Source organism: Ahaetulla prasina, chromosome 1 (assembly GCF_028640845.1).
Source record: "Ahaetulla prasina isolate Xishuangbanna chromosome 1, ASM2864084v1, whole genome shotgun sequence".
Classification (NCBI taxonomy): Eukaryota; Metazoa; Chordata; class Lepidosauria; order Squamata; family Colubridae; genus Ahaetulla; species Ahaetulla prasina.
In genome coordinates this window covers 353775240-353797882 of record NC_080539.1, presented here as the reverse complement: position 1 = coordinate 353797882, position 22643 = coordinate 353775240, and the positions used below count along the sequence as shown (strand labels likewise).

At 43.5% G+C, this 22643-nt stretch overlaps 1 protein-coding gene across 1 annotated transcript in view; it reads right to left on the bottom strand.

The window, feature by feature from the left end:
- Positions 1-22643, bottom strand: part of MDGA2 (MAM domain containing glycosylphosphatidylinositol anchor 2) — a 732231-nt gene that overhangs the window by 493049 nt on the left and 216539 nt on the right. The window contains exon 3 of the mRNA XM_058163141.1: positions 5384-5523. Within this exon, the coding sequence (XP_058019124.1) occupies positions 5384-5523 (140 nt within the window). The remainder of the gene's footprint in view (positions 1-5383; positions 5524-22643) is intronic.

The window sequence follows — 22643 nt, the reverse complement described above, 5'->3', positions numbered from 1 at the left end:
CGTACTATGACCGGGCCGGAAGCCGGACTGGAACGGGTCTAGATAGACAGCTTCATCCAGGTACTGGGGAAGCTGCCATGCAACCACACTCTCTACAACCTTCGCCACAAAGCAAAGGTTGGAGACTGGACGATAATTCCCCAAAATAGCTGGATCCAGGGAAGGCTTCTTGAGGAGGGGTCTCACCACCACCTCTTTCAAGGCAGCGGGGAAAACCCCTTCCACCAAAGAGGCATTTATAATTCCCCGGAGCCAGCCTCGTGTCACCTCCTGAGTAACCAGTACTAACCAGGAGGGACACGGGTCCAGTAAACATGTAGTTGCATGTAACCTCCCCAGCAACCTGTCCACGTCCTCGAGAGCCACAGAATCAAACTCATCCCAAACAACCTCAACAAGACGAGGCTCCGTCATCTTGCTTGGATCATCGCAATTTTGGTCCAGACTATCCCGAAGCTGAACGATTTTATCGTATAAATAACTGTTAAACTCCTCAGCACGTCCCTGTAAGGGGTCATCCCGCACCTTCTGATGAAGGAGGGAACGGGTTACCCGAAATAGGGCAGCCAGGTGGTTATCTGCCGATGCAATGAGGGTGGAAACGTAAGAACGTTTCACCTCCCTCATTGCCACTAGATAGGTCTTAGTAAAAGACCTCACTAGTGTCCGATCAGCCTCGGAACGGCTAGACCTCCAGGTGCTCTCTAGGCATCTTCTCCGGCGTTTCATCTCCCTCAGCTCCTCGGAGAACCAAGGAGCCAAGTGAGATCTACGCCGGGTCAGAGGCCGCAACAGCACGACACGGTCCAGAGCCCCAGCCGCGGCCCGATCTTTGTCAGAAGATCACAAAAAATGATCACACAGTCCTGGGACACTGCAACCATCATGTGAGCATAGGGATGCTGCAATGGTCATAAATGTGAAAAACAGTCATAAATCATTTTTTTCAGTGCCATTGTAACTTCAAACGGTCACTAAACGAAATTGAGGACTACCTGCATTCAGAAACTCACCAAATACAGATAACATCTCCCTCAAAATTAATTCTTCTTCACTTTTTATTAATGAGCAATTTCCATCCAAGCTTCCCTGTTTAGCATTTCTGCTCTGATTCCAAGAAACATCAGCATCAGCTTTCACCAGCTGATAAGTGAATATCTCCTAAGCACTGTTATTGAAAAGGACTAGATCTGTTCAGGAAATCAATTTTGACAAAATTAAACCAGCTAAAAGTCTGTAGAGATTTTCAGTCATCCTCAGGGAACACCCTTTGAGTGGTGTGGGAGTTAGAATGGATTTCCAGAGGAAAGTTTGCAGAACCAGGAGCACTGCTCAGGCAGCCCTGAGGATACAGATAAACTTCCAAGTGCTTCAATAGCCCTCTAAAAGGATGCAAATGACCAGCAGTCTGCAAGGAATATAAATCCTTCCATTCCCCACCACCCTGTCAGAGCTGAAGAAGCTTCTTGGACGAGAAGGGAAATATCTTCAAAAAATAAAAGAAGAAAGTCTAGTTGCCTCCTGAAAAAGCACCTTTGAGACAACTAAACACAGCTAGTTTATTGTTCTAATGAAACTGTTTTTGTGCAAGTGTTTTGTGTGGCTCAGTTCAATGAAAGCCTCTCAGATGATATTTCTGGATAGTTGGGCTCTTTATGGACAAAGATTTGACACATATCAGAAGGAGATGGATGTGGACTTAGCACTGTTCCAGACAAACACCAGACTTCTGCTGAGTTTGGCAATATTCCAGAAAATTCCTTATACATTGTAAGCCGCCCTGAGTCTTCGGAGAAGGGCGGGGTATAAATGTAAACAAAAAAAATATTAAATCCATACTCAAAACATATAACAGCAGCTGACCAAATTGTGTGCTGTTTTGTCAAGGAGGAAAGCAATCTGGACTTTCTAAAGCAAAGACGAACCTCAAAAAATGCAGGGCATAGACATTTCAACCAACTCATTCATTTTATGGTTCTACAGGGAGAGTTGAATAGATTCCTGCATTGAACAAGGGATTGGATGAGAAGGGATAAAAGCCGCTTTCTAGCTTACGCACAATCAGATGTAGTTATATATAATTTATGTAATGGATATAATAAGATATAATGGACCAAATCATCTAATGAGTAAATAAAGATTGACTCACAAGAAAGAGCGGCTTGTTGGCCTTTGGACTAAAATTCAAGTTAAAAATTCTTCTGAGATGCCTGGCAGTTGGGACTTGGTTTCATAAGAGCTTTAGTTTCATAATTAGCCAGCCTAGGGTTTTCATTGTAAAAGAAAAGTAGTCATTGTTGATGTCAGTGCTGAAACAGTAATTATGCATTGGCCATGGACTCTAAATAGCTTTCTGGGACCTCAGTCACTTGACCCCTGGAGTGCTTCTGGAATTCCCCCTGGATACTATTTCTATTTGATGCCTTTGTCTATTATCAAAAGAGATGTTGGATTGCCAGTCAGTCTATGACCTTGTTTACAATTGAATGTGAGTGCCCGGCTACTTTGCAATGTTCTGAGCTAGCTGAGGTCAAGACCAGTGAGTCAGCCTAATGTATCAAGAGACTTAGTTCCTCAGCTCCCGTTAGCTTTGAGCTTGTATCTCATTCCTATTTCATTGATAGTGAATGGAAAGAAATAAGTCCAGGCAGCAAATTCTGAACTGTGTACAGAGTGTTTTTTCCCCTCTATATGTAGCCTGATAGGATGCACAAAATGTGCAGAAGCACAATTAAAACTGGCTGTGAACTTTGGCAACAAACTGAAATTTTTGATAATTAGTTCCACTTCAATGGACACTAGTCCTTTCCAATTGCCACCAGAAATTAAGAATAGACAAATGATCAGGTTCAATGTAAACCATGAACAGGACAGCGAAAAAGACAATCTACAATGTGTGGATTGAATTTATATTCTCAACTGTCTGCCTTTAAACTAGACTAAACTAAAAACCTTTTGCTTCTAAAACCATAGTTTTAGAACCTATAATCACTTAGCTTTTTAAAAAAAGTTTGCAACCAGCACTCAGCAGATGAAATGACAAGGCAATCCAATACTTTGACTTGATCGCATGTTTACTATGACATAAAGGCAAAACATATTCAAGGTTTGTTCTTTAAATCAGCTTCAGAAGGAACATTCCCCGTAATATGAACATTTAAGGCATACAGTTTAAATGGACTCCAGAGGATGGTAGAGGACAGGAAGTCCAGGAGGAACGTTGTCCATGGGGTCGCGATGGGTCGGGCACGACTTCGCAACTAACAACAAAAAGGCATACAGGTAGTTCTTGATAATAAGCATTCATTTAACAACCCTTCAACATTACAATGGTGCTAACAAAAATTAGTTATGACTGGTTCTCATAGTTATGACCATTGCAGGTTCCCATAGTCACATGAAATTTGAGCAAATGGCAATTGGTATATATTTATGATGGTTGCCGTGTCCCGGGGTCACGTAATCACCTTTTGTAACCTTCCCAGCCATCTTCTGACAAGCACAGTCAATGAGGGAAGCCAAATTTTTTTAATGGCTGCATGATTTGTTTAACAACTACAGCGATTCACTTAACAACCGTGGCAAAAAAGGTTGTAAAAGCAGACACAATTCACTTAAAAAAAACCCAGAAATTATGGTCCCACTTGTAAATCAAAGACTACCTCTAATAAAACATGTTCAATCTTTTCAGTGGATGGTCCTGCTGTGATTGCCCTCTTAAATCTCTGAAATAAGATTGAAAAAGTAATGGACGTGAATGAATTTGCCATGAATTCTTGAATGACAAGTGGGATAGGAATCTTAATAGACTAAGAAATATATCAGTAACAATGTGCCCCATTCAGAGTGAGTAATATAAACTCCTTTATGTTTGTTGTGTTTTCCGTTAGCTTTTAAATGTAAACTAATTGTAATCAATTGTGTTGTAAATGTTGTACTTTGATGAACGTATCTTTTCTTTTATGTACACTGAGAGCATATGCACCAAGACAAATTCCTTGTGTGTCCAATCACACTTGGCCAATAAAAATTCTACTCTATTCTATTCTATTCTATTCTAATCTAGTTAGCACTTCCAAACCTAATACATAAACTCGGTTCATTGATTCATTGATGCAGAAGATTTCTGCACTTCTTTCAATATCCTAAGGTAATACTGTAGTAAAAACAATGGCTGCAGAATTTTAAAAATGTACACAATATTGTGTGTGTTAAGGGCAATACTGAACAAAAGACAAAGCTGTCTGCCAAGACATCATTATTCAGTGCAATTTTTGTTGCATGAAAACATCTAAAAATGCAGAACTGAAACAAAAAAAGGAAAGTTAAAATAAGCACAATTCTCTTTACTTAGAGTTTCTTGCTTTCAGGCACTGGTCACAATTCACCCATTTTCATTTAGTTGCTCTTTAATGCTGACCATTTAAGGCTTCTGTTTACAGTTTTCAATGAAATGAGCATTCAGAAACTCTTATTCTCTGGTCAACAAAAATAAGCACCAAACAAGCAATTAAACCAAGACTTTTTCCACTCAAGACAACCGGAGAAATGCTATTAAAAAGCAATCCAAAGGGCAGTTCAGAAAAAAACAGCAGAGATAAACACAGCACTCCTTAAAAGACCACACAGTAGCAGAAATGCAACAGCATTAAAAGGCCTGAGGTAATATAAAGGACATTAAGAAAATTCCAGTGTTGCTCCCTGTTTCCCTTATTTGGTTTTGAATGGTAGAATTCAGAATATCTACCTCAAAATATTTGGATCCACTCTGTACAAATCATTCTTTGTACAATCAAGGTACACCTTAAAAGGTAAAGGTAAAGGTTCCCCTCACGCATATGTGCTAGTCGTTCCTAACTCTAGGGGGCGGTGCTCATCTCCATTTCAAAGCCAAAGAGCCAGCGCCGTCCGAAGACGTCTCCATGGTCATGTGGCCAGCATTACTCAACGCCAAAGGCTCACAGAATGCTATTACCTTCCCACCAAAGGTGGTCCCCATTTTTCTATTTGCATTTTTTAGGTGCTTTTGAACTGCTAGGTTAGCAGAAGCTGGGACAAGTAACAGGACCTCACCCCATTACATGACACTAGGATTTCAAACTGCTGAACTGCTGACCTTTCAATTGAGAAGCTCAGCGTCTTAGCCCCTGAGCCACCACATCACTCCTAAGGTACACCTTAACCCTATATTAATATTACCATGTACATCTCAAAACATCCTAGAAAAATTTGGCTATCATGACCCTGGGAAGACATACAGTAGCTTTCTGTGGCCAACTCTCTACTATTTTCTGAGGTTGCAACCCAAGATAGATAACAAAAAGCCATGGAAGAGAAAATCAGGGTGGATAGAAAATGCAAATCATCACAGCAGGAGGCTCACCTGTGGCCGGGGATGGCCTGTAACCAAACACGTCAGCTCCAGGGTCTCCCCTTCACGGATGGTGTACACTCTTTCCGAATACCGCTCCTCCTCAATGTTACAGGCGAGGCCCGAATGGATAATCCTCACTGTAGGTGGGGCTGTAAAGACAAGCAGAAAGGAAAACTCATCAGTTGTAATGAACTGTCAGAATAACTGAGGAATAGGAAGATGAGCTGCAATCAAGACAATGGGAAAAGAAATCTGAGTCCAAAGCAAGGAACGTAATTTGAAAAAGTACCTCAGATTTGACTCTCCCTAGTTCTCTTGCATGTAAAGGAACATCCAGATTTGCAAGATTCTGTTACTATAATCTTATAATACAAGTAGCATTGGCATCCAGACCTTTGGTTTCCTAGTGTGGACTACCTTTGCTGACATCAGCAAAGAGTTTGAGCTAGGAAGACTGGGTGGGGGATATGTACAAACAACATTTGGAGTACTGTTTTTTAATTGTTGTTGCTGCTGTTTTGCCTTTTTGTTGTTCTTATTGTTGTTATATGATTCAGATTAATGGACCAAACTTTGCCATTAAGGAACAAAAATAAATATTTAGTATCAGAGACAGAATAGTAAGTTATAAAGATTTACCGGTAATAGATCATATATTCTGTTGTCAATAGATAGTCAGACATCTTTTCAAAGTTGCCTATCTAGGTGCAATAGATACAATGGTATGTTGGAAAAACCTTAAGAGAATGTCTAGGGAACAATTGGATAAGAGGCAACATAGCCTGCAGTTGTACAGTGGGTAGGACAAAGAGGCTCAATGAGACCCTCCCTAGTTTCTCAGGCCATAAACGAGATAGACGGAGAATTGCTCTTTCAGACATGCAAAGTTCTGTCAACACAGCCTTACAATAAAATAGAATCAGTTCATTTGGTTGTGTTCCTGACTAATCTACCTCGTAAGGTTGATAGTAGGCTGACATCTTCTATGTGCAACCAGGCCAGGCCCTCGAGTGTGCCAAGAGCCCGAATGTGTTTCCTTGTTGTATTAACACCAATAGTAACAAGTTTATTGGAGCCATATATATTTATTTCATACTGTTAATTGTTTTTTATGATGTACTTTGCCTCGAGTATGTTGCTGAGATGGGTGGCCACAGAAATCAAATAGGCAAATAAATCTGTTTCCATTGCTGGTCTACTCAGTATGATACAAATCCCTTTCACTCCAAGTCATAAACAATTTTTTGGGAGCTTGGAGCTCCTAAAATTGTGCTAACTTTGCTACCTTGCACCATTTTCAAACTGCATAACCCCAAGTCATGCTCCCCATTCTTCAGAAAACTTCTGGTTTCTTTTGGGTCTCCAACTGGACACACTATTTGGAGAAATGTCAGGAGCCCTGTTCTCACAGAAGACCTCATTCTCCAAATCGTGTGCACCATTCCTTCTCCAAATAGCATAATGGGAGAAGGAAATTTATTTAAATGGCAATAATCACACTAGGAGAAAGAATGGCATGCTCCTTATTTGGGATTCCCTCCGCTTAACAACTTGAAATTCTCAATTAACAACAGCAGCTGGAAGTGCCAGGATTGCAGTCATTGAGCAGTGTGGTCACGTCATACCTCCCTTTATGACTACATTGCTCAGCAACTAAAATTTCACTTCCAATTGTGGTTTTAAGTTAAGAATCACCTGTACAGTTTTCTTTCTATTTATCAGTACAAAGCAGTGGTGGGCTGCTGCTGATTTGGACCGGTTCGGATGAACCTGTAGTTGTGATCTGCAGGTGGGCCCGCCCAGCCACCTGGGGCATAATACCGTCCTATATCACTGTGTTTTTTATGCCACATGCATGTACAGAAGGCGCACGTGAGCAAATTGCCATGTTTTTTGGCGCTGCATGCATGTGTAGAAAGCATGTGCGAGCGAGGTTTTTGTGATGCCACACAGAGGCACGGATGGTGCGCATGCATCCGAAGCAAGCGTGCACGCAGGCTCACATTTTCAGTAACTGGTTGTTACATTATGTGATGGTCACCTCTGGTACAAAGGATTAAAAATTACAACTGGGTCTTAAGATAAGAAATTTCAGTGGATTCAACAGTGGATTATAAAGTAGAAGAAAGCACCAGCCTATCCAAGTGAACAGAGATCTTCTTAATTAAATAACAAAAGATCCTTTCTCAAAAGAGATTGCCATTTCTAACTGCAATGCTAAATAAGCAGAAACTGCAACCAAGCAGATTGCTGGACTCCAGAGCGCTCCCTCTAGGAAACATGACTTAAGTTTACTTTCTTGGAATTCCTACAGGGTGAGGAACAGGTCTTTCTCCAGATAAAGAGTTCTTGGGGAAGGGCTCTGGGTAGTCATCTCCAACAGCTGATTCAGTATGCTGTAATCTTGGAAATAAAGTTCAGCTCGTATTCAAGCAACTGCCTTCATTCTGGCTCCGAAACAAACTTGGTAAAATTTATTTCTAACACAAACAACAAACCGGCAGTGTTTGACATGCTCCGTGGCCAAGGAAAATGGATTGCCTGTTAAAAGAAAGTGCAGATATGAGGATGGTGGAATGGGGGTGATATGGAATAACTTGGAAAAGACACGGTTCCTTGACTGGCTGGAAAAGAACACTGCAATGCAGGTAATTCTCAATTTATGACCATAATAGACCCTGCCCATCACAGTCATAAATCATGACAGTTGTAAATCAGTTCAACCATGTGATTGGCCCTATTTTATGACCTGTTTTGTGGCGATAATTAAGCAAACACCATGGTTAAAAATCTACTAACGCTACTGTTAAGCAAATGCTGCAATCATTAAGTGAACCAATGGTTCGCTATTGGCTGGTTCTGGACAAAACAGGAAGTAAATGCTAGTTTTTAACAAAAAATGTCTAAAAACATAGTCATATGATTGCAGGATGCTGCAAACGCAGGCCGATTGTCAACTACCTAAAATATGATCATGTGACTATGGCCACCATTGGAATTTTGGAACTGGGTCTTAAGTACCCCTGGGGGGTGGGGTCAGCTGTAATTTCAAACAGTTGCTAAGTGACTATCTATAAAAGCCACCGCCGTGGTGCAGTGGCTAGAATGCAGGCTACTTCTGCTGACTGCCGGCTGACTGCAATTTGGCAGTTCAAATCTCACCAGGTTCCAGGTTGACTCAGCCTTCCATCCTTCCAAGGTGGGTAAAATGATGACCCAGTTTGTTGGGGGTAATATGCTGACCCTGTAAACCTCTTAGAGAGGGCTGTAAAGCACTGTAAAGCGGTATATAAGTCTAAGTGCTATTGCTATTTGCAAATAATAATCATCTTTCAGCAGGGAATAAAACCTGAGCAATGTTTGATAGTCTTCAACAGCTAAGCAAGGTCAGACCTGATAACTACATAGATAAGAAACCACTGGGGAATTCTAGGGGTTAGAGGAAACTGGGAGATGAAAACAGCGGGAGGAAGGAAATAGTAAATTTGTCCTCAATTTACAAAAGTTCATTTAATGACCGTTCAAAGTTACAACGTCACTGAAAAAACTGATGACTACTACTACTACTACTACTACTACTACTAATAATAATAATAATAATAATAATAATAATAATAATAATAATAATTTAATTTTTATACCGCCCTTCTCCCGAAGGACTCAGGGCGGTTAACAGCCAGATAAAATAACAATCACATACAACACAATAAAACCAGAATTAAAAAACTTATTCAATTTAGCCTATAATTTAAATATGAGATTTTTTTCACACTTACGACCATTGCAGCATCCCCATGGTCACATGATCAAAATTCCGATATTGGCAATTGATTCATATTTATGACGGTTGCAGTGCCCTGGGGTCATGGGATCACCTCTTGCAACCTTCTGACAAGCTCAATCAACAGGGAAATCCATTTCACTTAAAACAAAATGTTACTAGTTTACCAACTGCATTGATTCCCTTAACAATTGTGACAAGAAAAGTCATAAAATGGGGCAAAATTCACTTAACAAATATTTTGCTTAGCAAAAGAAAATTTGAACTCAATTGTGGTCGTACATTGAGGACTACCTGTATGCACTTGAAGAAATTTCACTATGTATGTTTGCATGTACATATATACCTATACACACAGCTCCTCAATAAATATATTCTTGCAGGTTGAGAAAATGCCATGTATTTAGCAATATTGTTTTCCCTGCAAAGTATTAATGGATAAGGGTGGCATTCATCACCCTTTTATTAATCTCCAAAATCCCCAGAAGGAAACTTTATATTTTTAATTTTAACTCAAGGTATTTTTCCTCTTAATTTATACAAAATTAACTTTTCATTATTCTTCCTTTTTCATTATATATGCTGCTTGAAATGTATTATCTTGCTCATTACACGAGCAAAGCACTTTAATGAGGACAATAAAATTAAGGAGTCGACATGATGGGATTCATCCTCTTTTCTTTTTTACACAACCCATAATGAAAACCTGGCTGCCGTTGAGGACGGGACAGACTTCCTGATTGCCTGTTGTAGATGCAGAGATTACAAGATTCAATCATCATTAAATAAAGTAAGAGCCCTCCACGTGTCTTAATTTCACCAGGCAGCTGAGTTCTAATCCTTGGGGTGCGGGAAAGCACAGGATGTGAAACATTAACTAAGACTCTATAGAATTTAGAGTTAATTTTCAGTCCAGGTTTAACCCGGTGAGGATCATGTGTGCTACAGAAATTATGTATGTGAGACCAAAAAAAAAAAGTATATGGTGCATAAAATAGAAGAAAATAAATTTTAAAAAAATATCTACACAGACTGCTTGTTTTTGCAATGTCAGGCAGGGACTAAAACCAGGACTAAAACCAGGACTAAAACAATTTAGTCAGTGACATCGCTGCTCCGTAGCTTGCACTGGCTTCCTGTGGTCTTTCGTGCGCTTCAAGATTTTGGTAACTATCTTTAAAGCGCTCCATGGCTTAGGACCCGGTACTTACGAGACCGCCTGCTGTTACCTTTTGCCTCCCACCGACCAAGACACAGAGAGGGTCTCCTCAGGGTGCCGTCCGCCAAACAGTGTCGGCTGGCGGCCCCCAGGAGTAGGGCCTTCTCTGTGGGGGCAGTGACGCTCTGGAACGAACTTCCCCCCGGTCTGCGTCAAGTGCCCGATCTTCGGACCTTCCGTCGTGAGCTCAAAACATATTTATTCATTAAAGCGGGACTGGCATAATTAGTGATGTATTTTAATTGGGTTTTTAATATTTTTTAACTTTTTAATTTAAATTTTAATAATCGGCCTTTAAAATTTGCTCTTTTTAATTGTTGTTTTAAACTGTATATATCTTTGTTTTTACTTTGGCTGTACACCGCCCTGAGTCCTTCGGGAGAAGGGCGGTATAAAAATTTAATAAAATAAATAAAATAAATAAATAAAACCAGGACTAAAACAATTTAGTCAGTGGTGAAATCCAATTTTTTTTACTACTTCTGTGGACGTGCCTTGGTGGGCATGGTGTGGCTTGGTGGGTGTGCCTTGGTGGACATGGTGTGGCTTGGTGGGCGTGCCTTGGTGGGCGTGGCAGGGGAAGAATACTGCAAAATTTCCATTCCCACCCCACTCTGGGGCCAGCCAGAGGTGGTATTTACCTGTTCGCCAAACTACTCAAAAATTCCACTACCGGATCTCTGAACTGCTCAAAATTTCCACTAATGGTTCTCCAGAACCTGTCAGAACCTGCTGGATTTTACCCCTAAATTTCTTGAACCCTGGCTAAGCCATTATAAAACAATAATGGAGTTTGCTATTACTTGTCACAGCTTGAAATAACTACAGAAAAACCTGGTGGAAAAGTCCCTTGATGTGCCATTGAAAGATGGGTGGGGAGATGACACCCAATAATAATAATTGTCTTGCAACTGAGAAAATGTGAAGCATCAATCAAAGCATTGCAGCAGTGTCCGGGGAGTAAGTGACCCAGGTGGCAGAGAAAGTGAGAACAGACAGGCTTGGTGGAAAACTTCCAATGTTCAGATTGGTCCACAGAGGTATATAATGTGCCCCCCACAAGCAATCTGCGAGCAATATTATGCTCACCTTTAGACTTCTTGGGTTCGTCTGAGCTTGGGTTGTTTGCTTGCAGACCTTATATCCTAATTTGGTAACTTCATCAGAACAAGTCAATACACAGAGCAAGTTATCTGATGGACCACGTTTCACTAAGGAGCTACTCCTTCTACCAAATCAGATAGAGTAGGCATGCTTCGCGGGTTGAATGTCTTGCAAGCTTTCGCTTTTGCCATAACTACTTGGGAATTAGGGAGGGGGCCATCTGGACAGGCTCCCACTCAGCTGGTTTCAGCCTGTTACCCAAGGTGGCTGTCAGGCCTGGAAACCATATTGAACTGCCGACCTTTCGATCGACACGCTCAGCGTCTTAACCCCTGAGCTACTAGGTTGCACAAAACCAGAAAATGTAAACATCCAAACTGGGGAAAACTGTATAACAAAACAACTTTTCTGAGGAATCACTAAAATTACTATTAATTCAAGGGAACCAGAGGAAAGAGCAGCTGATGAAATCTAGCTCAAAAATACTCATCTTCAAGTTGACTTTTTCCAAAAATCTCCTTCTAATTTATTCATTACCTCTAATTAAGGACAATTCAGATGACATCAATCTCAAAATGTTAAGCAGGGTTAGGACTTATCAGGGCTTACATAGGAGAATTTCAGAGCAGCGGATTAGGGTGAGAAGTACAAAAATAACTTAGAACTGTGATGGCAAACATATGGAACGCATGCCCGAAGTAGCATGCGGAGACATGTCACTTGGCACATGTGGCATCGTTCGTTCCTCTTCCAGGTTTCTGGTGTGCATGTGTGTGTGTGACAATCAGCTGGCCTTCGTGCATGCGGCAGTGTCGGAAACTGGAAGAGCTGGTCTTTTGTTTTCCTGCATGATTATGCACGCCAGCCACCTGATCGTCACCAGAAACTCAGAAGACTAGCTAGCCAGCGCACATGTGCATGCCAAAAACCAGAATGTCATGTGCCACTCCCCCTCCGACGACCGGGTCAATGAAGTTTGTATCAAATGTGGCAACGAAGCCTCTGCAGCTTTGCCAAATTCTTTCAAGGTTTCTCAGGGCAGGCAGGAGTCCAAGTTGTGACTTCAGCAAACTAGATGAGACTTTGCTTGACTCAAGGTTGGAATGCCATAAGCAGGTCCTTTATATAGGCTGTGGGGTGTGGCTCTATGACTCAGCATTTATCCAGGCCTGCCCCCCCTCCTTCTGCTGGCATCGCCTCTCAGATCTCCAGAAGTGAGGATCCTCCCACTGTGAATTCTCTTCAGCTGAATCTGCTATCGGTAATTCCAGCACGTGGCTGGCTCCCTGCTCACACGCTGTACGAGTGAGGTTTGTTTGTTCATTCCTGACATCCTGTCCGGGCATGGGGCCAGGGCCTGGGGCTGGAGGCATGACAGGCCGTTCATCTTCATTATCAGACTCCGAGTCTGATAACAGGCCCGGGTGTAGATGGGAGGGGCCCGGCTGAGGAGAGGAGGGAGGACGACACAACACAGAAGTTGATTTTCAAGTGCGCGCATGCACCCTGGGCATCTACTCTTCTGGGTTGCAACCCAGACGAGCATGTGCATGAGCCTCCTTTTTGGCACTCGGTGCCAAAAAGGTTTGCCATTACTGTCTTAGATAAAGATAGTTTTCAGACAACTTTTGAATCATTGCAAAAAAAAAAGGCAACTTAGATATTTCCAATCACCCAGAATCAAGCTTACTTCAAAGGCATCTTTATCTTGCTGATGAAACAAGCACATCCCTTTTAATTATAACATCGGAAATAGCATTTTCATTAAGAAGCAAAAAATATAAACAATATCAGATTCCCTATTCCTGGTCTCAGCATTAGAATGCTTGGCTTTGAAACTCAGCACTTTTATCCCAGGTGGATAAAGGCAGATTGTTGCAACTAAAGGGGAAATTGCCTAATGCCTACATCTGAGGATATTGCTTATTGCACAACTTTTAGATTGAGTCCCAGTAGGAAAAAGCAAAACTGAGCAAATATCTAGCAAAACAGGTTGGAGCCATGAACTGTATATGCATGAATCTATACCAGGAGATAGAATACAGGTAGTCCTCGACTTACGACCACAATTGAGCCCAACATTTCTGTTGCTAAGCGAGATATTTAAGTGTATGTTGGCTCATTGTATGACCTTTCTTGCCGCAGTTGTTAAGTAAATCTGACTTTGTTTGCCAGAAGGTCATAAACTGTCATCACATGACCCTGTATCATTGCAACCATCATAAATATGAGTCAGTTGCCAAATGTCTGAATTCTGATCACGTGACTATGGGGATGCCGTAATGGTTATAACCAGTGGTGGCATTCATTTTTTTTTTTTTTACTACCAGTTCTCTGGGTGTAGCTTTGTGGGCATGGTTTGGTGGGCGTAGCAGGGGAAGGATACTGCAAAATCTACATTCCCACCTCACTCCAGGGGAAGTATACTGCAAAATTCCCATTCCCTCCCCACTCCTCTGAGAAGGATATTGTAAAATCTCCATTCCCACCCCATTCTGGGCCAGCCAGAGGTGGCATTTGCCGGTTCTCCGAACTACTCAAAATTTCCGCTACCAGTTCTCCAGAACCTGTCAGAACCTGCTGAATTTTACCCCTGGTTATAACTGTGGAAAAACAGCCACAACTCACATTTTCCAGTGCCGTTGTAACTTTGAATGGTCACTAAATGAACTGTTGTAAGTCGAGGATTACCTGTACACGTAGAATCTATACACATATCAATACATAGAAGTGGGCAGAAGTAACAAAACTGAATTTTAACCATAGATGAAGAGTAAAGGGTTAAGCAATAGAATAGGTTTTTGCAAAGGCAAGGGGGAAAAAGTAGCATCGCTTCGAACAACTATGACTGTACAAAACAAACAAGATTTTAATGAACCAGCTTTAAAAACAGATGATTTATATTGCACAATGAACAGATGATTGAACTGTGTATTTGAATTAGCTGAATGCTTTATTTTGTATTAGATTTGTCACCAGAATAAAAGATTCCTATTAGAGTTGAACACTGTATTTTCATCCCATTTGCAACCTATTAAAAAAAAAACACACCTTGTCCTATGTTTTGGCACCTGCTAGGCATTCAAACAAATTCACTTCCAATAAATACTTTTTGAATAACTGGAACAGGGTTTTTTTTGAAATGCATTTAATTCCCGCAACATCTGACCCCTTTTGTATCGGATCTCAGAAATGCTTTTCTCCAAGCATTAAGATTCAACGAGAGGAATATAAATTAAAATGTTACACAGATGATGGAGTACTAACCATTTATGCAACCTCAATATGTAATAAAACAGCTGATGAAAACAATTAAAGGGTTTGCAAAATTCTCAGAGTATAAAATTAGCATACAAAAAAAGAGAGATAATAATGGGACAATTAACCCACAAAGAAGAAACTTTTGTTAGGGCAATCCAACTAACAAAAAAAAACCCCAGTAAAATACATGGAATTGCATTTGATCTATTTCAAAATAATTACACCACATTATTATTTTTTAAAAAATAGAAAAACGTGTAGGGTTTCCTGCTTGAGCAGGGGGTTGGATTAGAAGACCTCCAACTCAAGGGTCCTTGAGTGGCTCAGACTTCTAAGACAGTCTGTTATTAACAGCAGCTGCTTGCAATTATTGCAGGTTCAAGTCCCACCAGGCCCAAGGTCGACTCAGCCTTCCATCCTTTATAAGGTAGGTAAAATAAGGACCCAGATTGTTGGGGGCAATAAGTTGACTTTGTATATAATATACAAATGGATGAAGACTATTGCTTGACATAGTGTAAGCCGCCCTGAGTCTTCGGAGAAGGGCGGGATATAAATGCAAATAAAAAAAAAACACGTTCCTTCCAACTCTGTTATTCTGTTACAATTGCATCCCGAGTGAAAACTAAAAGTTGTATGAAAGAAATGTGACCATTAAAACGAATCTATTACTTTTTGAAAAGAATTGTTTTAAATGGCACCAATCTGAATCCCAGAAAAAAAAAATCTGCAAGATTGGCAAAAATGAAAAATAATTAAAAAGAATACCCAATGTATTTATTTTGAAAGGAAAACAAAAAGGTTTACAAGATTCCAAAGATGGATATGGGCTTTCATTATATTATTAAGGAAGCTGTTTGTCATGAATAATTGGACCCAAATAGCAGAATGCAGTATTAGTTGGTATAAATGTAGTCAACTTCTAGTGCAGCCCCTACTTAGACAGGAAACCCTACACCTCTTCAGACAAATGGTTATCTAATCTTGTCTTAAAAACTTCCAGTGTTGGAGCATTTACAACTTCTGGAGGCAAGTTGTTCCACTGATTAATTGTTCTGTTAGGAAATTTCTCTTTAGTTCTAAGTTGCTTCTCTCCTTCTTTCCACCCATTGCTTCCTGTCCTACCCTCAGGTGCTTTGGAGAATAGTTTGATTCAGTGGTGGGATTCAGCCAGTTCGCACCACTTCAGGAGAACCGGTTGTTAATGTTAAGTTCTGGAAGTAACGAGGCTGGAGACCAGGGTAGTGACAACAGCTCTTTAATATAGGGTGAACCCAGCAACAGGCTGGGGGAAAAACCTCTCCTTTTATACAGTTCTACTGGCGGCTTCGTCCAATCAGCAACGTGCTGATTTCCCGCCCAAATATTTAAAGGTACATACAAGAATACATAACACTCCTCCCCTCCCAGAAAACACTTTGCCTCTATTTGCATTTTATTTACATGTTATTTTTCGACGTAGTCACGCAAATAACCTGGGCGTCTCCTAGTTCTTTCAGACCTGCGCGGTTCAGTCCTGGGTGGTGTTTTGAGCTGTTCGGAGGGTCTGTTTTCTCCTCCCAGCTCTTTCTCTAGGCCATCGGGCCCTGGATTATTTGCAGATTCTTTTTCTTGGCCTGGATTACTTTTGTAATTTTCCCTGTCGTTTCCCTCGGGAACCTGATGGCGTCGCTGGACCTCCGGGACCTCAGCTAAGTCTTGCGCCTCCCCCGGGTCATGGTCAGCTGTGGGTTCAAATAAGGAGGGGTCATAATTTGTTTCCTGTGGCTTAGTTTGTTCAGTTATTCGTCTCCTTATCTGATCTATGTGGCGCCTCCATACTCGGTTGTCTTGTAATTCGACCAAGTATGACTTTGGGCCGGTTGCTTTTATTATTTGCCCTGCGAGCCAACTTGGGCCGTCCCCGTAGTTGCGGGCCCACACTCGGTCGCCTATGCCCAATTCCCTTGTTTTGTCTATTTCCCCCTTGTAACCCTCTGGTGTGTAATGGGGACTCAAACGGTCAAGTGGGCACCGGAGTTTCCGTCCCATCAATAATTCGGCTGGGCTTCTGCCTGTAGCAGTGCTTGGGGTTCTGTGCTGAACGGCCAGAAAGAAGTCTATCTTTGTTTGCCAGTCACCTGGCTTGAGCCTGGACAATGCCTCCTTAGCGCTCCGGACGGAACGCTCTGCAAGGCCATTCGACGCAGGGTGGAAAGGCGCAGAGAGGGCATGTCGGATGCCCTCCTCTGCCAAGTATTCTTCAAATTGGGCTGCCGTGGAATTGCGGGCCGTTGTGGGACACCAGAGTGTCAGGCAACCCGTGGGTTGCGAATAGGTGGCGCAGGGCTGCGATTACTGCCTCGGCCGTAGTGGATTTCATGAGTATGATCTCCAACCATTTAGAGAATGCGTCGACAACCACTAGGAAAGTTTGGCCATGGAAAGGGCCAGCAAAATCAATGTGGATTCTTGACCAGGGCCCTTGGGGTTTTCCCATTCCTGACTGGGGCTGTTGGGGGTAGGGGTCTGGACTCTTGGCAAGCCTGGCATTTCCCACCCTCTCAGCAATCTCTGAGTCCATGAGTGGCCACCACACATAGCTTCTCGCTAGCCCCTTCATCCTTACGATCCCTGGGTGGCCCTCGTGGAGGAGGTCCAGTACCTTTCCCTTAATTTATCGGGATTACCACACGATCACCCCATAACAGGCACCCCTTGAGCCGAGAGCTCATCCGTTTTTAACAAATTCCTTAAAGCGTTCGCCCGGCGCAGCGGCCACCCTCTTGTACCCAACCGAGTACAGTCCTTAACATAATGTCCGGTATGATGCCGAGCCACTTCCTTAGATGTGACTGGGCCAGAGTCCAAAGAGTCAATAAGCAGGATGGGCGTCCCGGCGTGGGGTCTTGATGGCCCCTGGTAGTGGGCATCTGCTTAACGCGTCTGCATGCCCCACTTCTTTTCCTGGTCGATGCTGCAGCTTGTACGAATAAGCGGCTAAGAAAATAGTCCATCGGGTCAAGCGTGGCGAAAGTGCCACAGGCGTTGGTGATCGCCAGCCAGTATCCCTAGTAGCGGTCTGTGGTCAGTCACGATTTCAAAATCCGCCCAAAAACATATTCGTGGAATTTTTCACCCTGACACAATGGCTAGTGCTTCTTTATCTAATTGGCTGTAGTTCCTCTCTGGGAGGACATCGTTCTAGAGTAAAAGCTATAGGGGCTTCTGTGCCGTTTGGAAGTCTATGGCTGAGTACAGCCCCACCCCATAAGGGAGGCGTCGCAAACCAGCACTAGGGGCAATGAGTTATGATATTGGATGAGCAGGCTGTCACTTGAGAGCAGGTTTTTTACTGCTTCGAAAGCCCTATTTTCCGACTTTCCCCAAGACCAAACAGTATTTTTTCCTAAAAGCCTATGCAGCGGTTCAGCAACGGTCGCTTTGTTTTTTAAAAAGACCGCGTAAAAATTCACTAGCCCCAGGAATGCCTGGAGCTCTGCTTTGTTTTTGGGCGCTGGAGCCTTTCTAATTGCCTTGACCTTGCTCTCAGTGGGGTGAATTCCTTTCTTGTCTATCCGGTAGCCCAAGAATTCGACGGATTCGACCCCTATCTGGCATTTGTTTACCTTGACTTTTAATCCGGCTGTCCGGAAAATGCCCAGAACCTTTCTCAAACGCTCCCCCAATTCCTCTACGTTTTCCCCTGAAATCAGGACATCATCGAAGTAGGGAACTACCCCTGGGAGCCCTTGCAGAAGTCGTTCCATTAGGTTTTGGAACAGCCCTGGTGCCACACTCACCCCAAATTGCAATCGGGTGCACTTGAAGGCCCCCCTGTGCGTTACAATCGTTTGGGCTTCGGCTGTGCGGGCGTCTACGGGCAGTTGTTGGTAGGCTTGGGCCAAGTCTAACTTTGCAAAGACTTGCCCTCGCCCCAAAGAGTGCAGCAAGTGTTGCACCACGGGAACCGGGTAAGCGCTTTTCTGTAAGGCTTTGTTAAGCGTCGCCTTGTAGTCAGCGCAAATTCTAATTGACCCGTCTGGTTTTATTGGGGTGACGATTGGCGTCTCCCACTTTGCGTGATCGACTGGCACCAAAATCCCCTGATTTATGAGCTTATCTAGCTCCTTGTCAATTTTTGGTTTTAGGGCAAAAGGGACTCTCCTCGCCTTAAGCCTAATGGGAGCTACCTGGGGGTCTAAGTTGAAGGAAATAGGGGTCCCCTTGTACTTGCCCAGGCAGTCCTTGAAGACATCTTCGAACTCGTTAAAGAGAATGTCTTTCAGGTTACAGTCACTTCTGTAGATGCCAGTCACTCCCATGCCCAGGGCACGAAACCAGTCTAGTCCCAACAGACTGGGCAGGGTCCCTTCGACGATTGTGATGGGCAGGGTCTTCTTGTGTGGTCCGTACTCGACTCGGACGGAGGTGGTCCCTCGAACAGGGATGCGATTCTCCTGGTAGTCGTGGACTCGTAGCCGTTGTGCTTGCAGGTGGCGCTTCGCGACTGACGGCAGTGACTTCGCCAAAGTGTCCCAGGACATGATGGTGATCGCTGATCCCGTGTCTACTTCGAGCCGGCACCGTACTCCCTCTATTTTTGGTTTGGTGAAGATCTTCTTCTCCACTGGTCGAGGCGCGCCTATGACCACAGTCGTTTGGTTTGAATCGCGCCTTTTTGTTTGAGCCAATCGCGGTCGCCTTGCCGATTCCGCTCTGATTGGCCGATTTGAATTTTCGGCGGAAGGTTGGGCCGCTCGACAAACTTGAGCTAGGTGCCCTTTCTTCCCGCACCGCCGACATGTCGCGTCCTTAAACTTGCAGCGTTGGCGCTGGTGTTGACCACCGCAGCTTCCGCATTCGTCTCGGTCCCCTTTGTCGCGTTTCTCGGTTCGGCAGACCCCTTCCTCATCTTCACCGTCGGATTCGGTCTGAACCTCCTCCTGGTGCACTGGAGTTGGCTTCGCGCTCGCCTTTGGTGGGACAGGCTTTTGCAGTGTCTCCGCCGCTTGGGTGGACATTTCATGTGCTCTGGCTTCGTCCAGAGCGTTGGCCAGCGTTAGGTTGCTCTTTGCTAGCAGCCGCCGCCGCAAACGGATGTCTCTGACCCCTCGGATGAGTTGCTCGAGGAGCACCTCGTCTAGGTCGCGGTATCCGCAGTCCTTGGACGCTTTCCTTAGGGCGGCCATGTAGTCACCGATGGATTCGCCCTCCATCTGCCTTCGCTCTCCGAATTCAAACCGCCGCACGTATTTGGACGGCGTTGGTGCAGTGGTTTTTAGTAAAGTCTGTAGAGTTGGCCACGACACCGATTGTAACGGCGTTGGCTCTGCCAGGGCTTCGCGATATCAATGACCTCCGGACCACAGTGGCTTAAGAAATAAGCCCTTTTGCGGTTATCTGGAACTCCTTGCAGTTCGTTGGCTTCTAGAAAGCTTTCGAAACGGGTCATATACGTTCCCCATTTCTCTTTAGCCGGGTCAAACGGTGCGGGCGGAGTGTAACTGGCCATCTCCGCTTTTCTGCCCTGTGTTTGCTGGGTTCGGGTCTATCGTGCTTCAGCTCGGTTCTGGTTCTCCTTAGCCTCGAGATCCCACCTTCGTCGCCAGTGTTAAGTTCTGGAAGTAACGAGGCTGGAGTCCAGGGTAGTGACAACAGCTCTTTAATATAGGGTGAACCCAGCAACAGGCTGGGGGAAAAACCTCTCCTTTTATACAGTTCTACTGGCGGCTTCGTCCAATCAGCAACGTGCTGATTTCCCGCCCAAATATTTAAAGGTACATACAAGAATACATAACAGTTAACTTTCTGAGCAGTTTGGCAAACTGGTTGTTGGAAGAAATCATTAGGGCAGGGAACCGGTTGTTAAATTACTTGAATTTCACCACTGGTTTGACTCCCTCTTCTTTGAGGCAACCCCTGAGCTATCAGAACACTGCTATCATTTTTCCCCTAGTCCTTCTTTTCATTAAACTAGACACACCCAGTTCCAGCAACTGTTTTTTATGTGTTTTATCCTCGAGTCCCCTACTCATCTTTGTTCCTCTTTTCTGCACTCTTTCTAGAGTCTCAAGGACTTGAAGAGAATCTTCTTTTTAAATATTGTGTCCTGTGGCTTTAAGGTGTTGGTTCCTCTTTTTTGACTGAGTTCTTGTGTTCTTCAATGTGTGCACTTATTCTTCTGTTGGTTTGTCCAATGTATGTGGTGGGGCAGGCAGTGCATGGGATTTCATATACTCCTTGATTTTCTAACTCAATTTTGTCTTTGGGGTTTCTTAGGATGGTGGATATTTTTCGGTTTGTGCAGAATGCTGTCTTGATGTTGTGTATGAAATCCCATACACTGCCTGCCTCACCACATACATTGGACAAACTCAGTCAAAAAAGAGGAACCAACTTCTTCCCTGGTCCAACACCTTAAAGCCACAGGACACGATATTGACTTTAAAAAGACCAGAACTATCGCCAAAACTGAACACTTTAACAACAGAATAATCAGAGAAGCCATCAAGATAGAAAAACGTCCACACAGCATGAACAAACGAGATGATACCTCCCGCCTACCAGCCATTTGGAAACCCGCCCTTGTTGACAAACCAGTCCCTAACACGAGGAATGACACCAGACCCACACTCACGAGGTCCACACAGGATGTCACCACCACACATCCACCCAGAAAGCAGACCCAAACCCACACTGATCATGAAACACGACCAAGGACCAGAAGCCAGACCGCAGCTGCAACATTAGCCATTTCAAACCCCTCCAATCCATACATGCAGCAGACTGACACCCACTATGAAGATGTAGCACGACCACGAACACGAAGCCAAACAACAGTAATGCAGCTCACCAGCTCAAATCCCCCTGCAACTCAGACTAATCTGAGCACAACCAAGCCCCCACCCAAACAGGACACACCCCCATCCAATCAGAGCACAACCCCCCCATCCAATCAGAGCACAGCCAAGCTCCCACCCAATCAGTTCAAACCCCCACTAGCAGTTAAAAAGGAAGAAACAGCTGCAATCACACATTGCTCCTAGAAGCACGAAGCTGAAGCCTGAAGATGACGAATGAGACTTCGTCGAAACATTGCCAAGACACTTCCAATTTTACGTGGGAGAAAACCCGAATAACCAAAGACCTACATACAAACACCCGCGAAAACCTCAGAAAACATGTGTGTGTGTGTGTGTGTGTGTGTGTGTGTGTGTGTGTATGCGTGTGCGTGTGCATGTTTGTTTGTGTGTATGTAGGTCTTGGCATATTTGGGTCTTTTTCTGTGTAAGGTTGAAAGTATCTTGGCGACGTTTCAGAGCTGCCATCTCTCTATAAATACTGGTGGGGAGGTACGGAGTGTTGCTGTGAGCAGGTTGGTTGTGTGGTTGCATCTTGATTGGTAGATGGAGTGGCTGTTTTCAGATTGGTCGGCTGCCTCGCAGCATCCTGTGTGGGTATGGTCCTAGTCTTTTGTTCCTGAGCTTTGGTGTTTTGAGTGAGTTTTGAGTGAGACCTCATCGAAACGTCGCCAAGATACTTTCAACCTTACATGGGAAAAGACCCGAATCATAAACATCATTAAACATAAACATCATTAAAAAAGGACAACAAAGAATGTTCTTTCTGCGCCAACTCAGTAAGCTCAAACTGCCCAAGGAGCTGCTGATCCAATTCTACAGAGGAATTATTGAGTCTGTCATTTGCACCTCTATAACTGTCTGGTTCGGTTCTGCAACCCAACAAGAAAAACACAGACTTCAGAGGATAATTAGAACTGCAGAAAAAATAATTGCTACCAACTTGCCTTCCATTGAGGACCTGTATACTGCACGAATCAAGAAGTGGGCCGTGAAAATATTTGCAGATCCCTCGCATCCTGGACATAAACTGTTTCAACTCCTACCCTCAAAACGACGCTA